Genomic DNA, 23469 nt, shown 5'->3' on the forward strand with positions numbered 1-23469 from the left:
ATCAAGATGCCTCGCTGAACTCCACATTAGTTACTCCACAAAAACTCGGCCGAGAAAAAAGATGATGCTATTGAAGTTAAATGGATATAGTACGGAGTAGAGATTTTCTTCAAGGTCGATCATGCATAAATTGGGGCATGCATTTATCAAATGAAATAAATAGTGTCAGTTTGGTGAATTTAGGTGGATCTGCAGCAGCATAACATTGAATGTATAGGAGTATTTTTGATAGATGGTAAACGGATACGGATACGGAGTACGAGTAACGAGTACGAAACCCGAGTAGAGCCCCTTTTAAACCACAAGACAACCACAAGAGATAAGTTCTTCTTTACTCCATCACAGTCGGCATATTCACTTCCTCAGTGTCCGGCCATTTCCGAAAGAGGTCTTGCAAATAATCCAGTGGCGCCGTAATCAATCCAACAGCAGTTTGATAAGGTGGACGATCGGGCGCGCTAGGGTGCGCACGTGTTGGCACGAAATGTTTTGTACGGTCGAAGGAATCCGCTAGACGCTGACTTTCCTCGGTTGTGATGCGGGATTCGAGATTGCTCAGATCCACTCCTTCATGGTTGACATGCGCTGCTAGATCACTCATGAGAACTGCCATGGTGGGGATGAACCGGGGGTCGGTGGATTGAAGGGTTTGGAACACGGCTAATTCTTCTTTGATCTGTTTTTTCCCCGATTGGAAAGGAGAAAAAGGGGACATTTAGCTTTTTTTTTCTCTTTTTTTTCTTGGTGTGATCCATCTTCTCCAGGCTACTGAATCCTGAGGGGTTTTTTTTCGCCCACTTACTATTTGATGTTGTTGCCGATCTTCGGCTGCATCTTCGTGCAGGTGCTGCTTTAGTGCCGGGTACAGCACTAGTTCCTCGCCAACCACATGACGGGCTAATTCCCAGGTGAACATGTTTTGCCAGCGAGTTTGTTCATCTGGGTCATCAGCGTGCATGATCCGATCATAGTATGACTTAAGGTCACGGTGATCGGCACAGATGGTGTCGGAAATACGCTTCATTGTGGAAACATCGGGCAGACCTTGGGGCACGTGGGCTATGCCGGGAACGGTGACCAGTGGATATTGAATGTTGGAGTCGATAATGGACTTAGTATCTACTTCTATTCCTATACCTCCATTTCCATTTCTATTTCTATTAGTTTTAGCTTGGAACTGATTACTGTGCATGACGTGCTAAGCAAAGTCGAGTTAACCCAAATCTCCGGGATTCAGCCCCGGGCTTGGTCAAGGCATCTAGTGGCGCTCTACTTTCTAAGTTGGCGGTGGGGTCATGATCAAAGGAATTCAAGTCAAAAAAATCAGAAAAAAAAAATAACTTCAGGGATTCCGACGCCAATTATGAGTTGGACCTTTTGTTACGGATCATGCGAGGGTCTGAGTCCCCCTGAGCATTCCACTCCTGCTTCATCCTTCTTTTATTTCCCTCTTTCCTTTTTCCTATCCTTCGATCTTCTACTTCTACAAAGAAATCAAAGATCGCTTTGAGGACAAAAAAATAAGCCATCATGGCTGCTGTTTCAAGGTTGGTGCTCATGTCACGTCGACGTGATCCCTAGGGATTCATCCCCGCGCAACACTAACGCTTGAATTACCTTGATCCAGGAATCAAAGTCTGCCTGACACCTCCAGACACTCTCAGTCCAACTCCAACACACTATCTCCGGCCATTTATGATCAGATTTCCTCATGGATGTGTTCCAGGTTGTGGGGCAATACGTGTGAATCAAGTTCCGGCTCTTCATCCCGACAACCCTACCAAAGCGACCCAGCTGCTTGCAAAGGATGTCGTGAGTGGCGCGTCCCTTGTGATCATACCCAACCACAATGCGAACACTGCTATCAGCAACAAATTCTATGTTTCTATGTCAATCCCAACCAACCAAAGCGAAAACCTCAACCGCAACCTTTCGTTCCCGCAGATGTACCCCGGATTCGCGAACCTACCCCGCGAAGAAAACGGAATGAGATGCCAACCCGTTTATATACTATTGTCGAGCATTGAGCTTTGATGTTGACTTTAACAAGAGCACTATTTGTTGTCTCTTTTGAAAAAGAAAAGAGGTATTTTATCATAGCATGGAAAAGCGGATGTTCTACGGTCTACCCAACACAAATGTTGCCGACCTGGTGTCGGCGCGGTGCAAAGCGGCAGAATTCATGATCATAGCGTTGGCGTCATTTTTTTATTCTATTTATTAATCGAGATCATCTTTCCTGATGTTTATCATTATGCGCATGTCTCTCCTTGAAACCCCTTGAGCACGAAACAAGATTAAGAGGGGGGAATATGGAGAATGGGGAATGTGGGAATCGGATTATGGATATGGCGGGGAAAATCCATGACATCCACTTCGTTGGTGCTATGGACTATGGTGGCCAAGCTTTAGCTCCACATTCCTCACCGCTGCGTACCTTACCACTGCAAACCGGATACTACTTACTGTAGTCATGACTTTGGAGGCTCGGATCAAAGCCGACCGGACCTGGTTTTGAATCGGAGCACTGTGACCCGCTCCGGAGACTGTGATCCGCGCCTCCACATACATATCATGGACCTAAAATCTTCAATTTACTTGATCCCAGTGGTGAGCTCAATCTCATAATTACATTTGGGGTTTGCTGCAGCGACATGCATTCTTGATTGGCACTGTTCCCGTGGGGCCAAACAAGTATTGCCGCAGTACATATTCTGTGATTCTCCCTCAATATCACTACAAATCTATACTTCTACGACTACAATAGTAAGTTTCTTGAGAACAATACCAGTTGACATGGATATACAGCCTCAAACTTGGAATGCATATTTGTGGCGAACTTTTATCTAACGTTATCCAGATGGAATGCGAGTACCGCCGCCTGGCAGACGTTATCCGTCAAGAAGCCAAAACCCACCCCAGCCCACGCTTCCTCGTCGGCATAGCAGGCGTCCCCGGGTCAGGCAAGACAACGACCGCCGAAGCGATCGTCCAACAACTAAACACAGATCCAAAATGCCACGCAGCCCTTCTCTCAATGGACGGGTTCCATCTCCCACGAGCAACGCTCGATCAAATGCCCAATGCCACAGAGGCCCACATCCGGCGCGGCGCGCCGTGGACCTTCGACGTCGCTCGGTTCATTGAATTCGTCTGTCGACTTCGGACCTGGGCTGAGGAGACACCGTTGGTGCAATCGTCGTGGCCGGCCTCGCATGTCATCCGGGCGCCGACCTTCGATCACGAAGCCAAGGATCCCGTTGAGGACGGTCTGGCCATTACGCCAGACACCTCAATTATAATTATCGAGGGCAACTATCTCCTGCTTGATGAGCCCATGTGGCGAAATTTGGCAGAGCTGGTTGATTACCGGATATTTGTTGACACGGATCTCCAAGAGGCGCGGGATAGGACTGCTAAGCGGCATGTGCAGTCTGGGATTGAAAAGACGCTTGCGGATGGGTATAGGAGAGTTGATAGTAATGATTACTTGAATGGGGTTTCTATTCGGGAGAAGCTGCTCACGCCGGATATGGTTGTGAAGAGTGTCACGGCGGACACTTCGTCTTAGGAAACAAAGACATGAATAATGATTGATTGAAGAAGATTATTTAGCAATGCAGAGACAAGTACTTGATTAATAAAAGGAAAAATACTTTCGTATCAACTGCCAGCTTCTTCACTGTTCTGGAGCTGATCTCCGCTTGAAGGTTAATTCAAAGACAATTTATTCAACCTTTGCTTATCACTTCTTTCCTATCCAGGGATCTCGGGTGCCACTATGAAACAAACAGTACCGCGTTACGTTACAGACGTTCCAAGTTTGAAAAAGAGAGTACCCTGAGACCTTCCTAGAAGGGTCGTGAAAATACCTTGTTCTACTAGCCTTGGAAAGAGCTACAGAGTCCAGGCCGATCTTTCTAGGCGCCTAGCCTTGAATTTTTGCTAGTCTAATGCCTCCGAAATATAAAATACCAATCCAGAGATCTCTATTGTATATCGGTAGTGTTCTTTCACGCATTCAAGCTGGCGCCCGAGGAGCTAACAGATGCTGGCTGATTTGGGTATGTTTCAGCGTTTAACCATATTGAATATTCCATATTCAGTCTGTATATGTATAGAAGTTGCTGAATATGTATGTGGAGTCATGCAGGTTCCTTTGAGGGTAAAGCTAGCGGAAACTTCTTCAATTGATTGAAATGAATATGGCACGTCCAAACAGGAGGTCCTGCCTAAACAGGCCCAATTGCGTTCAACTCTTTGACATTCTGTCACTTCAGTCTCAAAGATTCGGCATGAATACGTGCTAATTTTTCTTTTTCGAACGAAACATTTTCTTTTTTTCAACCTCTCATTTCCTCCTCAGTCGTTCCAACTTTGATTTCAACCACCCACTATCAAATCACCGTTGACTTCACCATGCCCCAGCTATGTGTCTCTGTCCGTACGTCCGTGCTGGCATCCTCGCCACCAAGCACCCAGCAGGCTCCCAAACCAGGGAAAGTGCAGGATCCCAATCCAGTGAAAGCCAAGGTCAGCTACTCTTACAATTATCAAAAAGGGGACATGACTGACTAGGTCTATGAAGATGGTTCCCTCTGCCCCTATCAAGTGTTTGACCCATAAAACGGAGTTCTTCACCATCAAAGATGCGCTTCGTCATATATGGAAGCTACACAACATGCGCATGTTGGTTTCACATGCTACCAAAGTTTGGTGCTGCGGAAAGTCCATTGGATATTACGGAACTCCCGACTATGATGACGAGGAGATGTTCAAACATCTGTGGGCTGAACACCATCCTGTTTTCTACACCTTTTCAGTCGATCTGGACTACTTGCGTGAGCTTAAGCTCATTGGTCCGGAGGATGAAATGTGAGCTTAAGTGAGTCGTGGTTTGTGATTAGCGACGGTGACAAGGCTGTCTGAGACTGCGTGTATCATCTGGGGAAGCTTGTTAGAGGTCAAAGTGTTCTTTCTGTGCGATTTCTGAGCGTTTCAAGGAATAGACATTCATTTCCTCCATTTTTAAAAAGTCAAGGGTGAAAGATCGGGTTAGTAAAGTACTATCAATACTATTAAATAATATCAACAAACCTCGTCACGGGATAGATGTATTCTGATGACGTCATCCACAGTACAGATGGGCATCACTGCTAGTGACTGGTACTAGTATTATGAAATTGCATTTGGCTAGAGCTTAGGAGGTACCTGAAGAGAAGGACCAGAAGATACTACTAGTGTATTATCTGTCCAATAGCTGTCAACGCATGCAGCTTCCCCGCGGTGATGTTATCATGACACGCATCTCATAATCCCCTAAACCATTTCCGTTGTGATTTCAATGTTTAAGTAATCGACATCACCCCATATTATTTACTGAATCCCTATTTAGCTTGATTTTAAATCCTCTCACTCCAACCCTGGAACAATGTCAAACCAGAAAACCCGTTACTATGTCGACTCAGCAAAGTCAGCCCGAGTTGAAATCGAGATCAGTGGTCTCTTGCTTCATTTTCTCAGTTGAAAAGGCCACTCTACGGGTCGCTTTGTTTCAACGAAGTGCGAAAGTGAGAACTTACCAGTGGGTATTCTGGTCCATCTAATTCGCCACACTTGATGCTACTGCAAATCATCGGCGGGGAGAGAGAGACTGACATGACAAAGACATCTTTTAGCCCCTATCGCAGGAAATATAAATGCGCATGAATCACCACTTGCAGCTGCATGGCGGGAGATACAAGAAGAAACCACCTTGACAACACAACAACTGGAGTTTTGGCGATATGGAAAGCCATATTCATTCAGCGATCCGGCTGTGGGGCGAAAGTGGACTATTCACCCCCTAGCATTTCGTTTTCGAGACACCGAGGGTAGCGACCTGGACAACTCAATGATCAAAATTGACTGGGAACACGAAGATTGGGGCTGGTATCGACCGGAGAACGTGATGAGCGATGAGAAGTTCGGCGGTATCCCTCGCCTGGCAAAAAGTCTTGGACGAGTGTGGTTTGAAAGGGAGATGCCACAAGGGTCAAGTCAAGCATTGCAATCCTGCCTCGAAGAACTTCAGATAAATCAACAACGGGCATCCAATGAATTGACCTCTATCGCACTAAAAGGATTCCGAGATGTGCTAGTACATCTCGACAGCGATCCGAAATGGTGGGATACTACCAGAATGGCAGCTTGGCATATCTGGAAGAACGGCCATGAAAGCATGGCAGTTGGCACTTTAAACGCCTTGCTAGCGGCTCTTCGTGACATTGAGGACGTTATCGATCGCAATCTCGATAATGAAACGAGATGGGATCGTGTCCTTGCCGTTCTGGACCACAATCTTGCGGAGCACCGAATGCTGCCGTCGCGAATCCAAGAGTCCTTTGTCGATTATCTCCAGAGGCATTACATTTCAACGGCGAACACGCAATCACGCCAGAAGCTTACGATTCTTACACTGTCTGCCAACTCGACCATTCGAGACGGACTTCTGGATGCTCTTGCGTCCACACCTATATCCCATCTCGACATACATATTCTCGAGTCTCGTCCACATTTTGAGGGCGCCACCATGGCTTCGTCTCTGGTGGCTGAATCCGAGGCAAAGTTTATATCATCGCCGCATCGGGTTGTGAAAGTGACAGTGCACACAGATGCCTCTGCTGCTCTTGCCTCTATCAATGTGGACTTGGTGCTTATAGGAGCAGACTGGATTTCCAGCTCGGGTTGTGTGAGCAGCAAGACGGGGTCTTTGCCAGCTGTTCTCAGTGCGAAGCATATCAGCCCAAATTCGAAGGTCTTGATTCTGGGTGAATCAGAGAAAGTATCTTACATGGATAGAGAAGCCCACCACGAGTGCCGGGAATGTGACCCCACTGAAGTGATGAGTACTTGGCTCAATAGCGGGATCAAAGGAGTCAATATTCTTCAGGGGTCGCAGGACCTTGACCCCGAAGCTTCGACATGCACGACGCGCGTGAAGAATGTTTATTTTGAGTGGGTTCCAGCGGATCTCATTGATGGATACGTTTGTGAAGACGGGACGGTTGATGTCTCGGTGATTCAGCAAAGGGCGAGAGAAGTGAAGAAGAGGTCGAATAGGTATTTTGAATCTTTGTAGTCGCAGCAATGATGGAGTCCTCCGTCTGGGTCAGTTTTAGTTCTTGACCGCGAGTTACTATATAGTACTAGTATGTATATGTCAACAGTGCACATGTGAGTGATACATGTATCAGGGTTTCTGCTAGCGGTGGAATACCTAGTAGACATGATATCTACGATAGAGAAAAGGATATGTACGGAAAGAACATTGAAATGGTCAAATGCGTAAGGCTGTTCATTGATCAAATAAGCTGCAGAGTATCCATACAGTAAATCAAGAGCTACGGCGAGACCAATATTTGCAAAAAGTCTCATGGTTCAGACAAAAGAAATTCATTAATCCATCTCACAACGCCGGGGTCGAGGACAGGATCGTAAAAGACCTCCAACCCCACAACAAAGGAAATCCGAGCTATATGCAAAACAAAAGCAGTATTATCTTCAAGAGTCGCGAACCCGCGATTGACGCTTAGCTGTGCCAATGTGGGTGTTGTGGACCTTGGTGGCAAACTTCAAGCTTGTCAAAGTCTCCGACAAATGCGCCTTTAGCGGACTTGCCATGACAAACATCAGCGTTTTGGAGTTTCCGCCCAATGAAAATTGCAGAAGATATGTAAGCTGGATAAATGTGTTAGTAAATGGGTAACAAGGTGCGCGATTCATTGAGGACATACCTTGCTGTTACGATAGGGGATATGGCCACCGTCCTTGCCCTGTCCAAGAGCAGAAATCACATCACCAAGAGAGCTGAGACTGCGGTTGATGTTCTGAGTCTCCTTGAGGCGTTCGCCAGTAGCCCCGCTGTGGCTTAATCGTTCACTGCCAGCCAGATCAACTAGGTTGAGAGTGCCCTCACTCCGTTCCCCAGTGATGTGGTTCTCGCCAGTCAGCTTCAGAATGAAGACCGAATGCGATCGAGACGAGCGCTCGTTGGCTTTCGTTGCAGCCACGGAGCGGTTGGCATCCGCACTACTGAGAATAGACTCAACCATCTCGGGTGAGTCCAGCTGCACAGTAGTGATATCGGTGATTATGGTCTTTCCGCGCTGCATGTCATGGCGGATATCATGCTTCTTCTTATCCAATTCATCTGGGCTTCCAAGTAGATCGTTCAAGTTTTCGTTGTAAACTTCGACAAAGTTGCCTTCCATCTTGTAACGCCAGCCCTTTTCCTCCAGGCCCTGGGCAGTCTGGTAAATTTGATGGACCGCACGTGGGATCATACCATCCTGTGAAGACATGGTGTGTGTTTTACCACTGCCAGTTTGACCATAACAGAAGATGCAAACATTGTAACCATCCAAAGCACTTTGAACCAGCTGGCTGATTTCATCAAATACCTCAGCATTTTGGGTCGAGGGGCCAAACACGCGATCAAAGGAGAATGTGTTATTTTTGCGTGTGATTGTACCAAGACTGCTCTTCTCTTCGGGCCCCATGACATTGATCTCCTTCGCGTCCTCGTATTCATCGGGATACTGCATTGGTGCGATCATGTTGGCAGGCTCACTGTTGAGAGATGGGCGTACACGGCAAAAAACGCGAATATTGCCTTTGAGCTCTTGTACTTGATTGTGAAGCTTACGACGAAGCGTCTCTTCTCTACGAAGCTTCTCTTTGATAGCGTCAGTCTCAGCCAATGCATCCATCATTTCTTGATTGCATCGCTCAAATGCTTCAGATTGTTCTTCACGTCCACCTTCAAGGAACTCAATACGCGCTTTGAGCGCTCGGATTGTTGACTCCAATGTGATGCCATTAGAATTGGCGGTGTCAAGGTTTTGTCGAAGTTCGTGGACTGTCTTGCGCTCGCGGTCGAGATCGACTTTCAAAGCATCAAGCTCGTTTCGCATATTAGAGATTTCACGCTCCCTCTTATTCAGCTCAATCTGGGATTTTTGGACATCCATCGCAGATTGCGTTGTTAAGTTACCAAGCTCTCGAACCCGCTTGGCTTTTTCGTCCTCGACTTCGCCCTCAAATTTACGCTTCAAGTCACGAAATTCTTCCTGGTGCCGATACATCAAGCTCTCTTTTTGCTTCTTATTCTCTTGACTGATGGACTCGATTTCGATGCGGTGGCGACCCTCCAGGTCATCCATCGCAATATCTTGATCTCGCCGCGCATCATGCAGGGCTTTCTCTGCAAGCCCCAAGTCTTTCTTCAAGGATCCCAGCTCAACTTGCAGCTCACAATTAGCTTCTTTCAAGCTATCGCGATTGACTTCGAGGTCGTGAACTAGTTTCCAACGTTAGAACACTCTTCAAAAAAGCTTCCACTCAGTCACTTACTTCTCGATTTGTAAAGGTCGACTGTTTCTTTCATACTAGAGGTCTGCTGTCCCTGCTGGTTGACGCGCGACAGGAGTTTCTCCATAATAGCCTCCATATCCTTCTCGCGGAGTTCTTGGTTCCATTCTGTATCTGGATCGTGTTCAAAATTTGTTAGATGAGAGTCCTTCGAAAGAAACAATGCTTGATGGGGCTTTTTGGGGGATCTCCTGGGGCTAACGGATGATGTTCCACGGGACCTGGAAGGGGAATGATTGAAATTTCGACATTGCTGAACCGGTTTGACAGGACTGGGTACCGGAAGACTCCTGGGGTCCGTAGCAAAAGCGGCTGCGGCAATAGAACGAGAAACAGGCATTCCAAATTGCAACGCAGAACTGGGTTTGGGCTCCAAGCCGGATTCCGGGGCATCATGGTACAAATCATATTTATCAGGATCGCTGGGAGATGCAAGGGGGCCAGGGAAAGAACGCGAAGCAGATGAAGAACTAGACAAAAGAGAAGGAACAGGTAGCATACCCTTTCGTTTTCCAAGGACACTTCCGGCGCCATCCTCGACGTGGGTATCTAGCGAAGTCGTGGGGCGCTGAATGGAGCTGTTGAGTCTTCGGCCGCTGAAGGATGTTTGGGGCCGAGGCATCGCAGACGGGGGGCGCGCATTGGACCCAACGGTGGCCGAGAAATTGGGGTTCGTTGAGCGAGTGTTTGTGGATCCCGATCGAGTCATGGTTGATGATGCAAGGGAGTTTCCGCGCGCATGCGCCTTCGAAGACGAGGCTGGACGAGCGGTGGGAGGCTGTTTCTTGGGATCCGGGGAGGTGAGAGCCCTGGATCGAGTAGCTATGGGCGACCTGTCAGCATATTTATCATCTGTTGAATCTTGATCCTCCATACGTGACATGGTCTTGTTAACGATCGTTCCGGGTTGCATTAGACCCGAACGGGAGTTGGCTGTCGCAGGATTCATCTCTCGTAGACCACCGACTTGTGGAATGCGCGACCGAGTCGACGCTCGCGGTTGAGTCTGCCCAGGGCTCTGGTTAGTGTTTGCGCAATCGCGACGGAATGCGAGTGTTCTGTTTACCATATTCTCGCCATCCATGGTGGGGTTTGTAGTGCGCCAGGTAACCGGGGAGTAGATAATCCGCGCGATTAGAAGAAGTTCTCGTCCAGCCACTGTCTCAATGGCCGACTAGGCGACTAAAGAAAGATGGGAAAGAGGGGGTGGAGTGTTGCGATTCGCAGTGTACTTATGAGCTGAGAGCTTGTTTGGTTTCTGGAGGGACCGGATAAACAAAGGATGACTCAGCAAATCTCCCTTCTTCCAAATCGGGGTTAGCGGTAACGCACATGATCATGCCGCATGTAACGCCTACACAGCCCCCAGATACTGTCCCTGTATATGTAATACCAGAGATTAGATTACTATAATACAGCACGTGAGCTTGGTGGGATGAAAATGAATCGCTGTAGATCAGCAGAAGAAGGGAATTTATTGGTTCAATTTGGCTATCGATCTATTTTCTCATTAAATCAGTTGATTTCATGCCGTATTTGCTCAGAAATATTAGTCCAATTGCTTGTATCATATATTGAAGCCGTTGAACCAACCCAAAAAGCCGGCGCGGACTCCACTCGGCCCGCTGAAACACCCCAAAGGGCCCCAGTTGCCGCATTCCCTGGTTGCTTCGAAGGCAGCTGCTTGTTCCTCTCCTTCAATCTTCTCCTCCAAGCTTGTACCTTATTCTTTCCCTCTCAATTCCTTCACGGTTAGGTACCGACCATGTCCGGGCGGTTTGTGCGTTCATCCAAGTATCGTAAGTCTTTGTGATCGCCTCTGATAAACTGCCGCTGACCGTTGGGGAAGGCCACGTCTTCGGGCGTTCGACACGAAAGGTAATGGATGCCTGCACTTCCGAGCCGGTTGATCCTGATTGAATTCTAACCATGACCGCAGGAACAATGCTACGATAATCTTCGCATCTCGCGAAATGCGTGGGATACCAACTTAATCAAGGTACGAATCGCCCTTTGCGCCACCGCCCCTGACCTTCGCCGTGGCTCCCGGGCTAACGAGCCAAATAGGTCAACCCAAAGCACCTGGCAGTCAATTGGGAAGCCGGTGGTGGTGGAGCTTTTGCTGTCATTCCCCTTGAGGAACGGGGCAAGCTACCGGAGCGCATTCCTCTATTCCGGGGACACACTGCTGTTGTTCTTGACACCGACTGGTAAGCGTGAATCGTCCGACCTACCCATGACATTTCACAGTTGACATCCCACAGGAATCCCTTCAACGATGACTTGATTGCCTCGGGTTCCGATGACGGAAAGGTAAGGTTCTCGGGTATATGCGGGCGCATCTTCTGTTGCTAATCGCGCTCTAGATCTTCCTCTGGCGGGTTCCAGACGACTTCACCGTTCGCCCCGACCTCGATGCGGATGATATCCAGGATATTGCGCCTGTTGGAAAGCTAAGCGGCCACTCAAAGTACGACACCACATATTCTTTTACGCTAGGGCGGAAAACTAATGCCTCCCTGCAGGAAAGTCGGCCACGTGCTCTTCAACCCCGCGGCGGAAAACGTGCTGGCAACAGCCTCGGGCGATTATACTGTGAAGATTTGGGATATTGAGGCGGGCGCACCGAAGTTGACCTTGAACATTGGTGACATTGTTCAGTCACAGTCGTGGAGTGCCAATGGCTCCCTGCTGGTTACAACTTCGCGCGACAAGAAGCTCCGCATTTGGGATGTTCGCCAGGAGCGTCCGGCCCACGAGACTGCAGGACACTCTGGAGCGAAGAACAGTCGCTCTGTTTGGCTCGGTGAGCGCGACCGGATCGTGACCACTGGTTTCTCCAAGATGAGTGATCGTCAGCTGGCTCTCTGGGATATTCGTGCGGCCCGGGAGCCTATCAATGGATTCAAGACTCTGGATTCCATCTCCGGTGTGTGCATGCCATTCTGGGATGACGGTAACAGTATTTTGTACCTGGCTGGACGAGGGTAAGTGACTTCTTTCATTACTTCCAATGTTTTTGAGTCTAACGTTGCTTCTCCAGTGATGGAAACATTCGCTACTTCGAGGTTGAAAACGATAAGTTCGAGTTTCTCTCGGAGTACAAGTCTGCCGATCCTCAGCGTGGTGTTGCTTTCATGCCCAAGCGCGGTGTTAACATGCACGACAATGAAATCGCCCGCGCCTTCAAGACCGTCAACGACGGCTACATCGAGCCCGTCTCCTTCGTCGTCCCCCGTCGGTCCGAGAACTTCCAGGAAGATATCTACCCGCCCACAATCGGCGTCACTCCTGCCATGGGAGCGTCTGAATGGTTTGATGGAAAGGAGGCGATCCCTCCCAAGATCTCTATGGAAAGTTTGTTCGACGGAAATGGTCTTGAGGAGGTTGAGGGTGTGCAGGATAAGCCGACCGGTACTATGGATGCTCCGGCTCCTAAGCCCGCTGAGCCTGAAGTTAAGAAGCCTGAGCCTGTTGCGCCAAAGGCTGCTCCTGAGCCTACTCCGGAACCCACACGTGTGGCCCGTCCCGCCCCATCCATGAAGGAGCAGGGTGGAGCCATGTCGGCTATGGTTAACAAGTTTGCCGATGATGAGGAGGCCACTCCTGTCGACGATGATGACTCTAGCTTTGACGAAATCCCCAAGCCCGTCGAGCGTGCTACGCGCTCTCCCGTTGTTGAGCCATCATCTCCAAGAGTTAGCAGCCCCCTGCGACCCAAGGAGGTGGATGTCAAGCCACAGCCTGCTGCTGTCGCGGCTACCCCCGTGGCTGCCCCCGTCGTCGCTGCCGCCACCACTCCTGTAAGTTGAATCTTTCCATAAGGAACGTTTTATGGGTGCTAATTTTGACAGATTCAGACCCCAGTCGCCGCATCTCCTGCTAGCGAGGCGAGTGTGCCTACCGCCACTGTCTCCAAGGAAATCGAAGAGATTAAAAATTTGATTGCTGAGCAGACCAAGACTATTGCCACGCAGGCGCAACAGATGCAGACTTTGACAGCTGAAATTGAAGCCCTGAAGAGCAAGCTGAACTAGGTTATTAATTTTGATTGTTCTGAGCATGTTGCCGCTACCCACTGTGGCGAGTATTATGGGAGTCGCCCAAGTTATAGGCTGTGAATGATGTTCGGTGTATCGACACACATTGAGATGCACTGCTGTATGTGGATATGTGGTTTTATCTTTTGTTTTTCTTACTAGCGGACTTGTCAATACATTGGCCCTTCAAAGCTGCGTAGACTTTTGTTGAATCTCAACGTGTAGGGTATAGGGCTGAGTTGATCCGGCATCTGTTAACATTTGAATACTGACCCTAGTGAAATCACATCTTTGTGATTAAGCGAGAAGTCTGCGGCCTGGCAAATTAACGAAACCGCAGGTATGCAGTACATTATCAGCCAATGATCATTAATCAGGATGCCAGTGTACTAGTATGTATGCAGTTGCTTTTTCCCGTGACACCACTGTCACCACTACCAATTTAGGACGTCTACGTGATTCCCCGCCTTTTTACAGCAAGCAATGAATGCGCTGTGAACTCATACCAACAACCTTGGAATACCCCGCACTCTGTTATACCAATACCTAGTAGGTGCAGCATGACATGGAGTAACCCCGAAGATAGTGTAACATGATTTAACACGAGGCATTTGATCTTCATCTTCCACCCAGCATCCCACTGCTCGTTTGTCCAATAATGTTGAAAGCCGCAATAGGAACTCTGCGTTGCATGCTGAAGCTTTCTGAAAACCAACTGGCTGCAAATGTTTTCATAGTTTTGACGATTTGGATAGGATCAATTGCGTTCAGTGTAAACAGTGCTCTTAAGGTCTTGTGCCTTACGACTGATGCGGTAAAACATCCATGGAGATGACACTGAAGTGATAGTACTAGTACTAGTGACTACTAGCTAACCCGTGTCAGGTGCTTATCGTATTCATCTATCGTTTGACCTTCCATCCCCTCGCTCATTTTCCCGGCCCGTGGCTCGCGGCGCTGACCGATTCGTACACTGTGTATCATTGTTTGGCTGGGGATCGTCATTTGGACTTTCTGCGTCTGCATCAAAAGTATGGCCCAGCAGTTCGCTTTGGACCTAACCGAGTCTCCTTTTGTACAGACAAAGCTGTTCTTGATATATACGGGGTGCGTGCCAACACGCAGAAGTCCCAGGTGTATAACGCCTTCACGCATTTCTTTTCGGTTCCAGCCAGCTTGACAACGATTGATCGGAAGGCACATGGATTCAAACGTCGGGTGACAAGTAGCGCATTAAGCGCATCTGCTGTCAAGGGTCTACAGGATTTGATTCTGCAAAATGTGCGCATATTCTGCGCGTCTTTGCAGGAAGACAAGTCTCCTACTGCTGAAGGGGAATGGAGCCGGTCTCATGACATGTCCAAGACAATCCAGTATCTGCTTTCTGATATCATGGGAGATGTTACTTTCTCGCGGAACTGGTCCACCCAATCCAGTCCCGCCAACAGACATATTCTGGACTTAATGTCTCTTGGCACCAGCGGCATTCATTTAGCAGGCCATATACCGACAGTGCTTAAGCTTAAGCTCGATAAGATCTGCTTTCCATCCTTGATTAAAGGTGTACAAGAATTTTTCCAGCTCTCAGAGGCCCAGTCTATTTGGCGCGTCGCGCAAGACCCCTCCACATTACCAAATCGTGATCTCTTCGCTGCCCTCCTAGACGCCCGAGATCCGGAGACGCAGAAACAGTACTCGCAGCAGGATCTTATTGCCGAGGCTGGGATCCTTATTGTCGCTGGTACAGACACCACATCTACCGCCACGACTGCGACCCTGTTCTATCTACTGCATAATGAGGATTCATACATTCGGGCTCGAGAAGAGGTGGATAATGTATTCATGCGCACCCGTCAATCAGATGTCGAGGTCATTCGTATGGGTCCTCAACTTAGCGAATGCTCATTCCTCTATGCCTGCATTAATGAAGCTCTACGACTCTCACCACCCGTACCTGGACTATTGCCTCGCGAAGTGCTAGCCGGAGGGCTAGAGATTGATGAGGGTCGATATTATGTTCCTGCAGGGACAGATGTTGGCGTGCCCACATACGCATTGCATCACATGGCTGAATATTGGCCTGATCCTTATGGATTTTGTCCAGAACGCTGGTTGGATTGCTCTTCGGCAGAACAAATGCCCGCGTACACACCATTCGGGGCTGGCCGCACTGGCTGTGTTGGGAAAGGGTTGGCGTATCAGGAGATGGGGATCATCTTAGCACGGCTTCTGTGGCTTTTCGATATGCGACTTGACCCTGCTCTTGGTGGGGTAACCAAAAGGGAAACAGCGCCTTTTTGGCAGCCTTCGTGGGGACGGCAGCGCAGAGGGGAATTTCAGATGCGGGATGTTTTCACGAGTACACACGAAGGACCTAGCGTGCAGTTCCGGCGGAGGTAGCTTGTATGTAGGTTTAAGAAATGAGTGTATTGGGAACAAGGTGTGTGAATCGGGTTGATGTTGCTAACATTGAATTTTTTTTTGGATTCGAGGTGTTAAATTGTTAATGGAAATTATATAATGCGGTATAAGACCGGGTCTCAATTAGGTAGGTATATGATTAAATCAGGACGATTGTTTGTGGAGGTTTCTCAATGTGCATGCAAGAATCAGACCAGCGGCCGAAACGCAGAGATAGAAAAGCCAAACATACGAAAGGCCCTTGTTGATGACGTCAAAAACGACTTGTCGCTCATCAACAGGTAGCTCCTTGGTGATACTAGCCGTGGCAGTGGATGCAACAACAATTTCTGTTCCGAATTCATACCCCAAAGCTGCTACCAATCTGGCCTTCCTCACTGCAACTTCGTGATTATAGATGACCGTTCCGGCAACCACAGATATGGAGGCTGCCAGTTGTCGAACAAGGGAAAAGGCAGCCGTAGCCTGACTCATCTCTGAAGTCTTCACATTAGCCTGGAGGGCAATCAGAGTTGCTTGGAAGTTTGGTCCCAGTCCAACACCAACGATCATCTGGTAGAGCACGATACGCGCCCAGGATGCGTATGGTTTCAAGTCCAAGTATAGACCGTATCCGAGAGTCGTGAAGAACATGCCAAAGATGATGACCTCCCGGAAGCGTCCAGTTGCGCGCAGGTACCAGCCTGCTAGGCCGGATGAAATAGCCAGTGCACTGACCAAAGGTAGAAGAAGCACACCGCTCATGATCGAGCTTTCGAGGAGCACGTTTTGTAGATACACGGGGAGGTAGAAGCAGCCACCAATGAAGACGGCCCCATGACAGAAGTTCACGACAAGGAGAGCAATGTTTTGCCAGTTGTTAAAAACGGCCAGCGGGATAATCGGGGAAGAAGGAAACTGCTCATAAATGCCGAAGAGAATCAAGGCGACAACTCCAAACACGATCAGACAAATACAAGTGGCCGAGGACCAGGCGAATTGGTCTCCTCCAAATTCCAATCCGAGGAGAAGCATGATAGTTCCGGCAATGACGAGGCCCACGCCTATCCAGTCGATTGATGCGAGGCCGTCCACGAGCGTCTTCTTCGTGGTATCGATCTTCAGGAAGAAGAGCAGGAAAAGGAAAGCAACACCGCCAACAGGCACTTTTGATACGTTAGTGATGATTTTCGATTGTGGGGAAGAGAAGGAGCTTACAGTTGATATAGAAGCACCATCTCCAAGTGACATATGATGTAAAAGCACCGCCAATGATGGGTCCTACGGCACCGGCAATGGCCCATGTCGCACCAAAAATGCCCAGGTAGGCAGAGCGCCTTTGAACGTCAAATAGGTCGGAGACACAAACGTTTGCCATTACGGTGATACCACCACTACCCACACCCTGCAAGGCACGACCGGCGATCAACATGTTGACATTGATCGCCAGGGCACAAATTAGACTTCCGCCTAGGAAAAGTATGATGGCGATGCTAAGAATAGGCTTTCGACCCCAGATATCGCTCAGTCTTCCCCAGAGACCAACGGATGAAGCATTTGCCAATAGATAAGATGATGCGATCCATGAGTAGGCGGAATCAGAGGCTTCGAAGAAAGCGACTATCTTGGGCAAAGCGGTGGAAACGATGGTCTTTGATTTGTTAGTAATTCAGCTCTTATCGGTCGGTGATAAATGGTAATCATCTCTGTACGTACGATATCAAGCGCAGCAAGGAAGACAGATAACTTTATAACACATGATCAGCGGTGAACTTGGCAACTTTTTAATCCCTTAACTTACCCCTAATCCGATTAGGATAATCACGACTCGTTGCTTGCTGGGAGTGTCTTGGGCGGTGACATTTTCTTCGGGAACATCTTCTTCAGAGAATTTTTCCATCTTGATACCTCGTTCTTCGTCTGCGGTTTGGGCGCCGATGGCGATGTCGTGGTTGTCTTCTGCTGACATTATGGAGGGAGTGATCGGCAAAAGGTCGGGTAAATATTAGTACTCAAGAAAACATAGTAAACGAATGTGTAGAAGTGGCACAGAAGCCAATGAAAGGAGAGATGATCTTCAAAATCTTGAAATCTTCAAATCGAGATAGTGAAGATCTCAACTGAAGAAAGTGTCGAAAACTTCTTCAAAATGGTGCATTTTAGCGGGGAAATAGCTTATCCAGCCTAACCTCGAATCGAGTCTTCCGGATCTAGATGCACATGGCTGTGATGTCATTCCGTTGTTTTGTTCTCCATCTCGACCAATCAGATATCCTCGGTTCGCCTCTTTGAGCCTAGCGTGACTGTCATGCACCATTGAGATCGAACGCTTACGCACTGGAACCTCCTTTCGTCGTGCCATTAACACGTGGAATGGAAGTTTTCTAGAAGTGAAGACTCCCAAGGTAAAGAAGTGTCTTAAGTCATGTTGTGTGATTCAAACAAGGAATCGCTTTATTTCTCATAAGATCCTAAATCTCACTTTTCTTCAAAACCTCAGTAGAATGGCTATACTGCTAATACGTGTTCCGTAACTTTCGTACCTGTCCAAGGTAGGCATCCATATTTCCCAAATAGGAAGGCTATAACTAAGCTCTATCTTATCTAACTACTCCACATTATTCTTATAGTATCTAGTACTCAATCAAACCTCGGCATTGCGGTGGTTATCTTAACATATCACTTCATAATCGTGTACTAGTAAGCAACTCCTGATTGATAAACTCTACTCTAAAACAAACCCCATACCAAAGCCCAACGACTGATCCTCCGTCTTAACGCATTTCCATCATGTCTCGCTCTTGGAGTTTTCACTCTGGCCCGACATCAAACCTTTCATACTCGCCAGACCCCCACTAGTGAGATCCCTAGCTGACTGAGCCCCATAAACCACTCCAGACCCAACGCCCTTAATTCCCTTCGCTCCAGCATCTGTGAATGTTGATGCGGTAGAGCCTCCATACGACCCATCTTCATCCTTCCCGTTTCTTTCAGCACGGTTGACTCCTTCCTTCGATGCAAATTTCCCGGCGGGACTCAATAGTCCCTTGTTACCAATTTGGTTCCCGACAAGATTATTCACATCGTCCTGGAGTTGATCTACTTGATCAACGCCGGTGATCTTGGTTTTGGAGAGCGAATCTATGAACCATCCGGGTAGGTCAGTTTTTCTTCTTAATTTCGTTTGTTTGGAAAACCATCATGTACATTCCATTGTCGATCACGATAGCTACGTACCTTTGGCAGCATATGATGCTTTATTATCGCCCTTCCCAAACCACTTCAGGTATTGGTCCTCGAGCCAGGGCATCCATCTCTCATAGCCATTATTGTAGGCCTCCTTGAGCCATTCACTATAGCTCTGTTTCTCTTGCGGAGTCATGTCGGCGTCGCTGGGGAACGGTTGCTTCATGCTGTTCGGGATGCTCATATTGGATGTTTGAACTCGGTAAAGTATGGACGTTGTGTATGGAAGAATGAAGAGTGGGCAAAATAAGATACGATAAATATACAGTACCTAAAAAAGGCACTGTTTATCTTTGCGAAACTGGGAATCGCGTTGTTGTCACTTTTAACTTTGTATAGATTAACTCGACATCGGATGACGTCAACGGCCAGATCATAAGTGCTATCATCGGGCTTTGGTTTGGATCTATGCAGGCTGACTGGTCAGTTTCGCACTCAGGTGGTGACTGGAACACGTATGTGGATTTTTCCAATACCGACTCAGTTGGGAAGGTCAGTATTGGAAACATTTGAATGAATTCTAGACTAAATCCATACGTAGATGGATGGATCGTAGGAAGGTCACTGCTCGTACTACTAGTACTGTGCATGCACCTGGGCAGTATACTTTCAAAGCGAGATCATTTTTTTAAGTGGCGGTGCTGCCTAGAGGCTTAACTGCACCTAGGAAGCTACTAGTACTACTTAAGCATAACATTCATTCAATATTGAGTCTTGGAACATTAAAAATGGACTGTGTTGGTGAAGTTGCTGAATGCTTTTGGATTTCAATATGGCTTTTAAAATGTATCTACCTGAGGCATCCCACCCCAGCCAGTTCGTGTGAGAAACTGGAACCCCATTTCTAGGGATAACAAATGTGATGCAAGAAGCAAGAAGCAAGCTAGCAAAAGGAAACACCATACGCGATTCCCAACCTTGGAAACCTGTGAGATGCCCTGCCTCACAATTCTAGAGCTCATCTTCGTATTGGTAATTCATGCGGCGGCCGGCCACTGCACGGTCTTGCCGACTGTCACGGCGGTTGCCAGATTTGGCCTGTTCGCGGCGTTGTTGCTCGCGTTGGAGGCGCTCACGGTTGCGTGCCTCGCGCTCTATGGTGTGGGGATCCTTTTCCTTCTCTGGCTCTGGTACGCTGGGTGGAGCTGCATCGCGTTCTTTACGATCATCGGCATCACGTTTAACACGTCGGGATCGGGGGTGGGAAGAGTGGTCACTAGCGTTTGCGGACTCGGATCGGTCACGGCGGGCACGCTTACGGTCCTTTTCACGGTCTCTACCAGTGCGGTCTCGGTCACGCTCTCTATCGCGCTCACGGTCTCGACGACGATCTCGCTCACGATCACGTTCTTGGTCTCGGTCTGTGCGGTCTCCCCGATCTCTATCACGGCGGTCGCGTGCTCGGTCTTTGTCATAATCACCACGGCGGCTGTCTCGGGGATGTTCGCGTTCCCGCTCTCGATCCTGCTCACGACGGCTGGGTCGATCCCTGCTGGTTCGGTGGGAGTTCCCAATTCGGCTTGCGAGATCGCGAGGGTTGATTTTGGCAGACGATGATTTGGAAGGCCCATCAGATGAATCTGGTACAATTCCTGTTAGACGGTCTGACTGACGGCCATCACGGGGTCGGCTGTTGCTTCGGCTGCGACTACGGCTGCGACTGCGATTCCGACGTGATCGATGCGATCGATGGCCATTGCGCCTTTCTCGGTCACTATCACGGTGACGGGTGCGTGAAGAGCGTCTCGAAGATACGCCGGACTGCGAGCGACTCCGTTGATCAGTAAGGCGCCTTACATCGCGGTCACGGCGGCTCTCTCGATCATCGTCAGCCGCCGGTGCTGAAGGCGATCGAGCTCGAGAAACGCGGGTTTGGGATGGAGATCGAGAGCGGGATGCAGTATGCGGGGGTTGAGATGGCCCTCGAGATGGCCCTCGAGAAGACCCACGGGCCAAGGAAGGGGTATCAGGATTGCTGTGAATACATGTCAGAAAAAAAAGCATCACTAAGAGTTATTTGCAAATCGCTTTACCTCTTTGTAGGCCCTGCCATGCTGTTGGATATGGAAGACCGTCCTTGATGAAAGCCACGATGGCGCAGGACGCTGGTGTTAGGCAGCCCCTGCCGCATTGCTCGCGGGGCTGCGGGAGCTCCTTCCACACCGGGATTTTTCGGTTCTATATGAGATTGGGACATATGACCACCCCAATAGCCTCCACGGCCATTGGGCATGGAGGCCCGCATGTAGCCACCTCGCCCATACCCGGGGCCCATCTGTCCCTGATAGCCACCTGGTCCAGTAGGGAGGGCCTGGTCTAGACTATCAATGGTAGGAATACCCTGTAGTTGTTGATCATCTGCTGATGCCGGATCTGCAGATACCGAATCATTGATATCCATAGCACCTAAGTCTGCAGCATCATTACTCTCAATGCCTAGAGAAACTTCACCATCAACGGGTACATTTGGGCCTGCTGAAGCATTGGAGACTGGGCGACTAGGAAGTCCGTGGTTAGCATGACCATAATGCCCCTGTCCGGGGCCACCGTATCCAGCTCGACCGGGGCCTTGATAATGGCCTCGACCGCGGCCCCGGAATCCACCGCGACCATACCCTGACCCGTTGTAACCAGACTGGAACTCGTTAGGGTAAGACATATTAGATCCGCCAAATGCTCCTCCATACGGAGGGCCTGAGCCATTCGCGAAAGCATTTGGATTGAATTTATCTTGGCCGCCTTGCCACATGTTTTGCTGGGAGTCCCAACCTAAGGATCCATACATGCCCTGCCCTTCAAAATTCATTCCGTTGTTCATGCCCATGCCAGTCATGTTCATCCCATAATCTCCGAACATCCCCTGATTCGTCATTGGGTCCATCCCCATGGGCATACCTAGTGAATTGGTTAGTCAATTATGTGGGGGTAAATGGACAGATATTGTATAACATACCCATCGGATTTGGGAAATTGAACATAGGGTTCGCCATAAATGGGTTCATGCCGTTGAAATTGCCATTGCCATTCCAGCCCATTCCAGCGAATCCACCGGCCATATTCATCGCGATTGGTTCAGCTTCTTGGGCCATCTCCTGTGTCAACTCCTCCGGAATAGGAGGTTCGCCATCGCTAGGCTGAGCGTTCGGTTCCGTGGGTTTCGATTGGTCTGGGATCTGGACACCAGCGCACTCATCGGCCTGTTGGGAGAATTAGCCCGCTATTCACGGGGTGATGAAATATAGCCATACCTCATCTGTCGATCTCTGTGTCTCAAGAGTATTATTTTCCACTGCACTGCCTGTCGTGTCCGCAGCTTCGGTCTCCCGGGTAGGTTCCTCAGTCGAAGTTTCCTTCGCCACGGGCACCTCTGGCGTTTCAGCCGGCGTCGGCTCGGTCGCGACCTGATCGACCGGTGTTTCTGTGGGACCGACTTCACTCTCCACCGGTGTGGGGATTGTGGGCGTCGAAGCCGCTGCGGCCAGGCGATCCTTTTCGCGTTTCTTCTCTTCGGTCCGCAAATAGGCCTTCAAAGTGGTGCGGAGGGCTTTATTCGGTTTGCAAAGATCCGGCGAGACGGGGGTGTGTGCGCAGACTGGACAAGTATCGACGAGAGCTGATTGGCCTTATCAAAAAATGATTCTGGTTAGTCACTTTGTTATGTTGGGAAGGTTTTTTTTTTTGGCCGAGGGGTACTGGCGGAGAGACTCACAGGACTCGCAGATTGACTGGTCACAACAAGGCAGCCGGAAGGCATTTACCGCCAGCATGTTGCAAATAGCGCATCGCAGCTTCATGGGAATTTCATCCTGGGACAAAGTGCTGGTTTTGGTGAGTGTCAAGTTGAGTGGTCGCATTAGTTTGATGGAAGCATACCTGGCGATGTCCATCAGACCAGCTGGCGGGTCCACCGCAGCCATGGCTGGAATAGCAAAAGCAGACAGTTAGAGACTTCAGCGCAACGAAAGTGTCTGGATTGCGGCAAGGAGGGAGTTCAGCAAAAGGAAGAAGTGTTTGAACGCGCGCATATTGGAATTTGGCCGGAGGCGGAGAAACAAGTCCGCCGATGTAGATTGCCGTCATGGATTTACGCGGGATTAAGGGATAATAGGGATAAAAGCAAGTACTGAGACCACAGTATTTCAATACTAGTAGCTTGAATGTTTTGTATTTTCTCTCGGTTTATTTTATTTTATATCTCACTTCGTTATATATAAATCAATTCGCTCATAAATTCAGTCTCAGATTAGATCAAGTAATTTTAGGTCCATCATCAGTGCCTGCGATACCATTTACGGTGTCATCAGGGTCTCCCTCCGGACTCAAGTTATCATCATAGACAGTGGAATAGATTTGAAGGGGAATATAAAGGGAG

At 48.8% G+C, this 23469-nt stretch overlaps 10 protein-coding genes across 10 annotated transcripts; 5 read left to right on the forward strand and 5 right to left on the reverse strand.

Annotated features, from left to right (window-relative positions):
- Positions 1–331: 331 nt before the first annotated feature.
- On the reverse strand, positions 332–1024 carry N7466_004614 (uncharacterized protein; the record flags this gene model as incomplete). Its single annotated transcript, XM_057164011.1, has 2 exons — positions 332–676; positions 803–1024. The coding sequence occupies 2 exons, from the start codon at positions 1022–1024 to the stop codon at positions 332–334; spliced, it is 567 nt and encodes a 188-aa protein (XP_057022692.1).
- A 1836-nt stretch (positions 1025–2860) lies between these two features.
- On the forward strand, positions 2861–3571 carry N7466_004615 (phosphoribulokinase/uridine kinase family protein; the record flags this gene model as incomplete). Its single annotated transcript, XM_057164012.1, has 1 exon — positions 2861–3571. The coding sequence occupies one exon, from the start codon at positions 2861–2863 to the stop codon at positions 3569–3571; it is 711 nt and encodes a 236-aa protein (XP_057022693.1).
- Positions 3572–4588: 1017 nt separating this feature from the next.
- On the forward strand, positions 4589–4879 carry N7466_004616 (uncharacterized protein; the record flags this gene model as incomplete). The annotated part of the gene is made up of 1 exon (XM_057164013.1): positions 4589–4879. One exon carries the CDS (start codon positions 4589–4591, stop codon positions 4877–4879), a length of 291 nt encoding a protein of 96 aa, XP_057022694.1.
- A 577-nt stretch (positions 4880–5456) lies between these two features.
- On the forward strand, positions 5457–7120 carry N7466_004617 (translation initiation factor eIF-2B subunit family protein; the record flags this gene model as incomplete). The annotated part of the gene is made up of 2 exons (XM_057164014.1): positions 5457–5562; positions 5679–7120. The coding sequence occupies 2 exons, from the start codon at positions 5457–5459 to the stop codon at positions 7118–7120; spliced, it is 1548 nt and encodes a 515-aa protein (XP_057022695.1).
- Positions 7121–7542: 422 nt separating this feature from the next.
- Positions 7543–10495, reverse strand: N7466_004618 (putative kinesin family protein (KlpA); the record flags this gene model as incomplete). Its single annotated transcript, XM_057164015.1, has 3 exons — positions 7543–7719; positions 7776–9340; positions 9394–10495. The coding sequence occupies 3 exons, from the start codon at positions 10493–10495 to the stop codon at positions 7543–7545; spliced, it is 2844 nt and encodes a 947-aa protein (XP_057022696.1).
- Positions 10496–11176: 681 nt separating this feature from the next.
- Positions 11177–13448, forward strand: N7466_004619 (coronin; the record flags this gene model as incomplete). Its single annotated transcript, XM_057164016.1, has 9 exons — positions 11177–11210; positions 11261–11289; positions 11351–11410; positions 11479–11621; positions 11676–11724; positions 11778–11881; positions 11937–12398; positions 12455–13214; positions 13272–13448. The coding sequence occupies 9 exons, from the start codon at positions 11177–11179 to the stop codon at positions 13446–13448; spliced, it is 1818 nt and encodes a 605-aa protein (XP_057022697.1).
- A 661-nt stretch (positions 13449–14109) lies between these two features.
- N7466_004620 (cytochrome P450) lies at positions 14110–15851 on the forward strand (the record flags this gene model as incomplete). The annotated part of the gene is made up of 2 exons (XM_057164017.1): positions 14110–14265; positions 14337–15851. The coding sequence occupies 2 exons, from the start codon at positions 14110–14112 to the stop codon at positions 15849–15851; spliced, it is 1671 nt and encodes a 556-aa protein (XP_057022698.1).
- Positions 15852–16016: 165 nt separating this feature from the next.
- Positions 16017–17820, reverse strand: N7466_004621 (MDR family MFS transporter; the record flags this gene model as incomplete). Its single annotated transcript, XM_057164018.1, has 4 exons — positions 16017–17017; positions 17070–17502; positions 17568–17597; positions 17653–17820. 4 exons carry the CDS (start codon positions 17818–17820, stop codon positions 16017–16019), a joined length of 1632 nt encoding a protein of 543 aa, XP_057022699.1.
- An 819-nt stretch (positions 17821–18639) lies between these two features.
- On the reverse strand, positions 18640–19281 carry N7466_004622 (uncharacterized protein; the record flags this gene model as incomplete). The annotated part of the gene is made up of 2 exons (XM_057164019.1): positions 18640–18992; positions 19089–19281. 2 exons carry the CDS (start codon positions 19279–19281, stop codon positions 18640–18642), a joined length of 546 nt encoding a protein of 181 aa, XP_057022700.1.
- A 767-nt stretch (positions 19282–20048) lies between these two features.
- N7466_004623 (RING finger protein) lies at positions 20049–23014 on the reverse strand (the record flags this gene model as incomplete). Its single annotated transcript, XM_057164020.1, has 5 exons — positions 20049–21072; positions 21131–21992; positions 22051–22294; positions 22346–22719; positions 22807–23014. 5 exons carry the CDS (start codon positions 23012–23014, stop codon positions 20049–20051), a joined length of 2712 nt encoding a protein of 903 aa, XP_057022701.1.
- Positions 23015–23469: the final 455 nt, after the last annotated feature.

This window comes from Penicillium verhagenii (assembly GCF_028828195.1).
Source record: "Penicillium verhagenii strain IBT 33310 chromosome Unknown utg000005l_segment0_segment0, whole genome shotgun sequence".
NCBI lineage: Eukaryota > Fungi > Ascomycota > Eurotiomycetes > Eurotiales > Aspergillaceae > Penicillium > Penicillium verhagenii.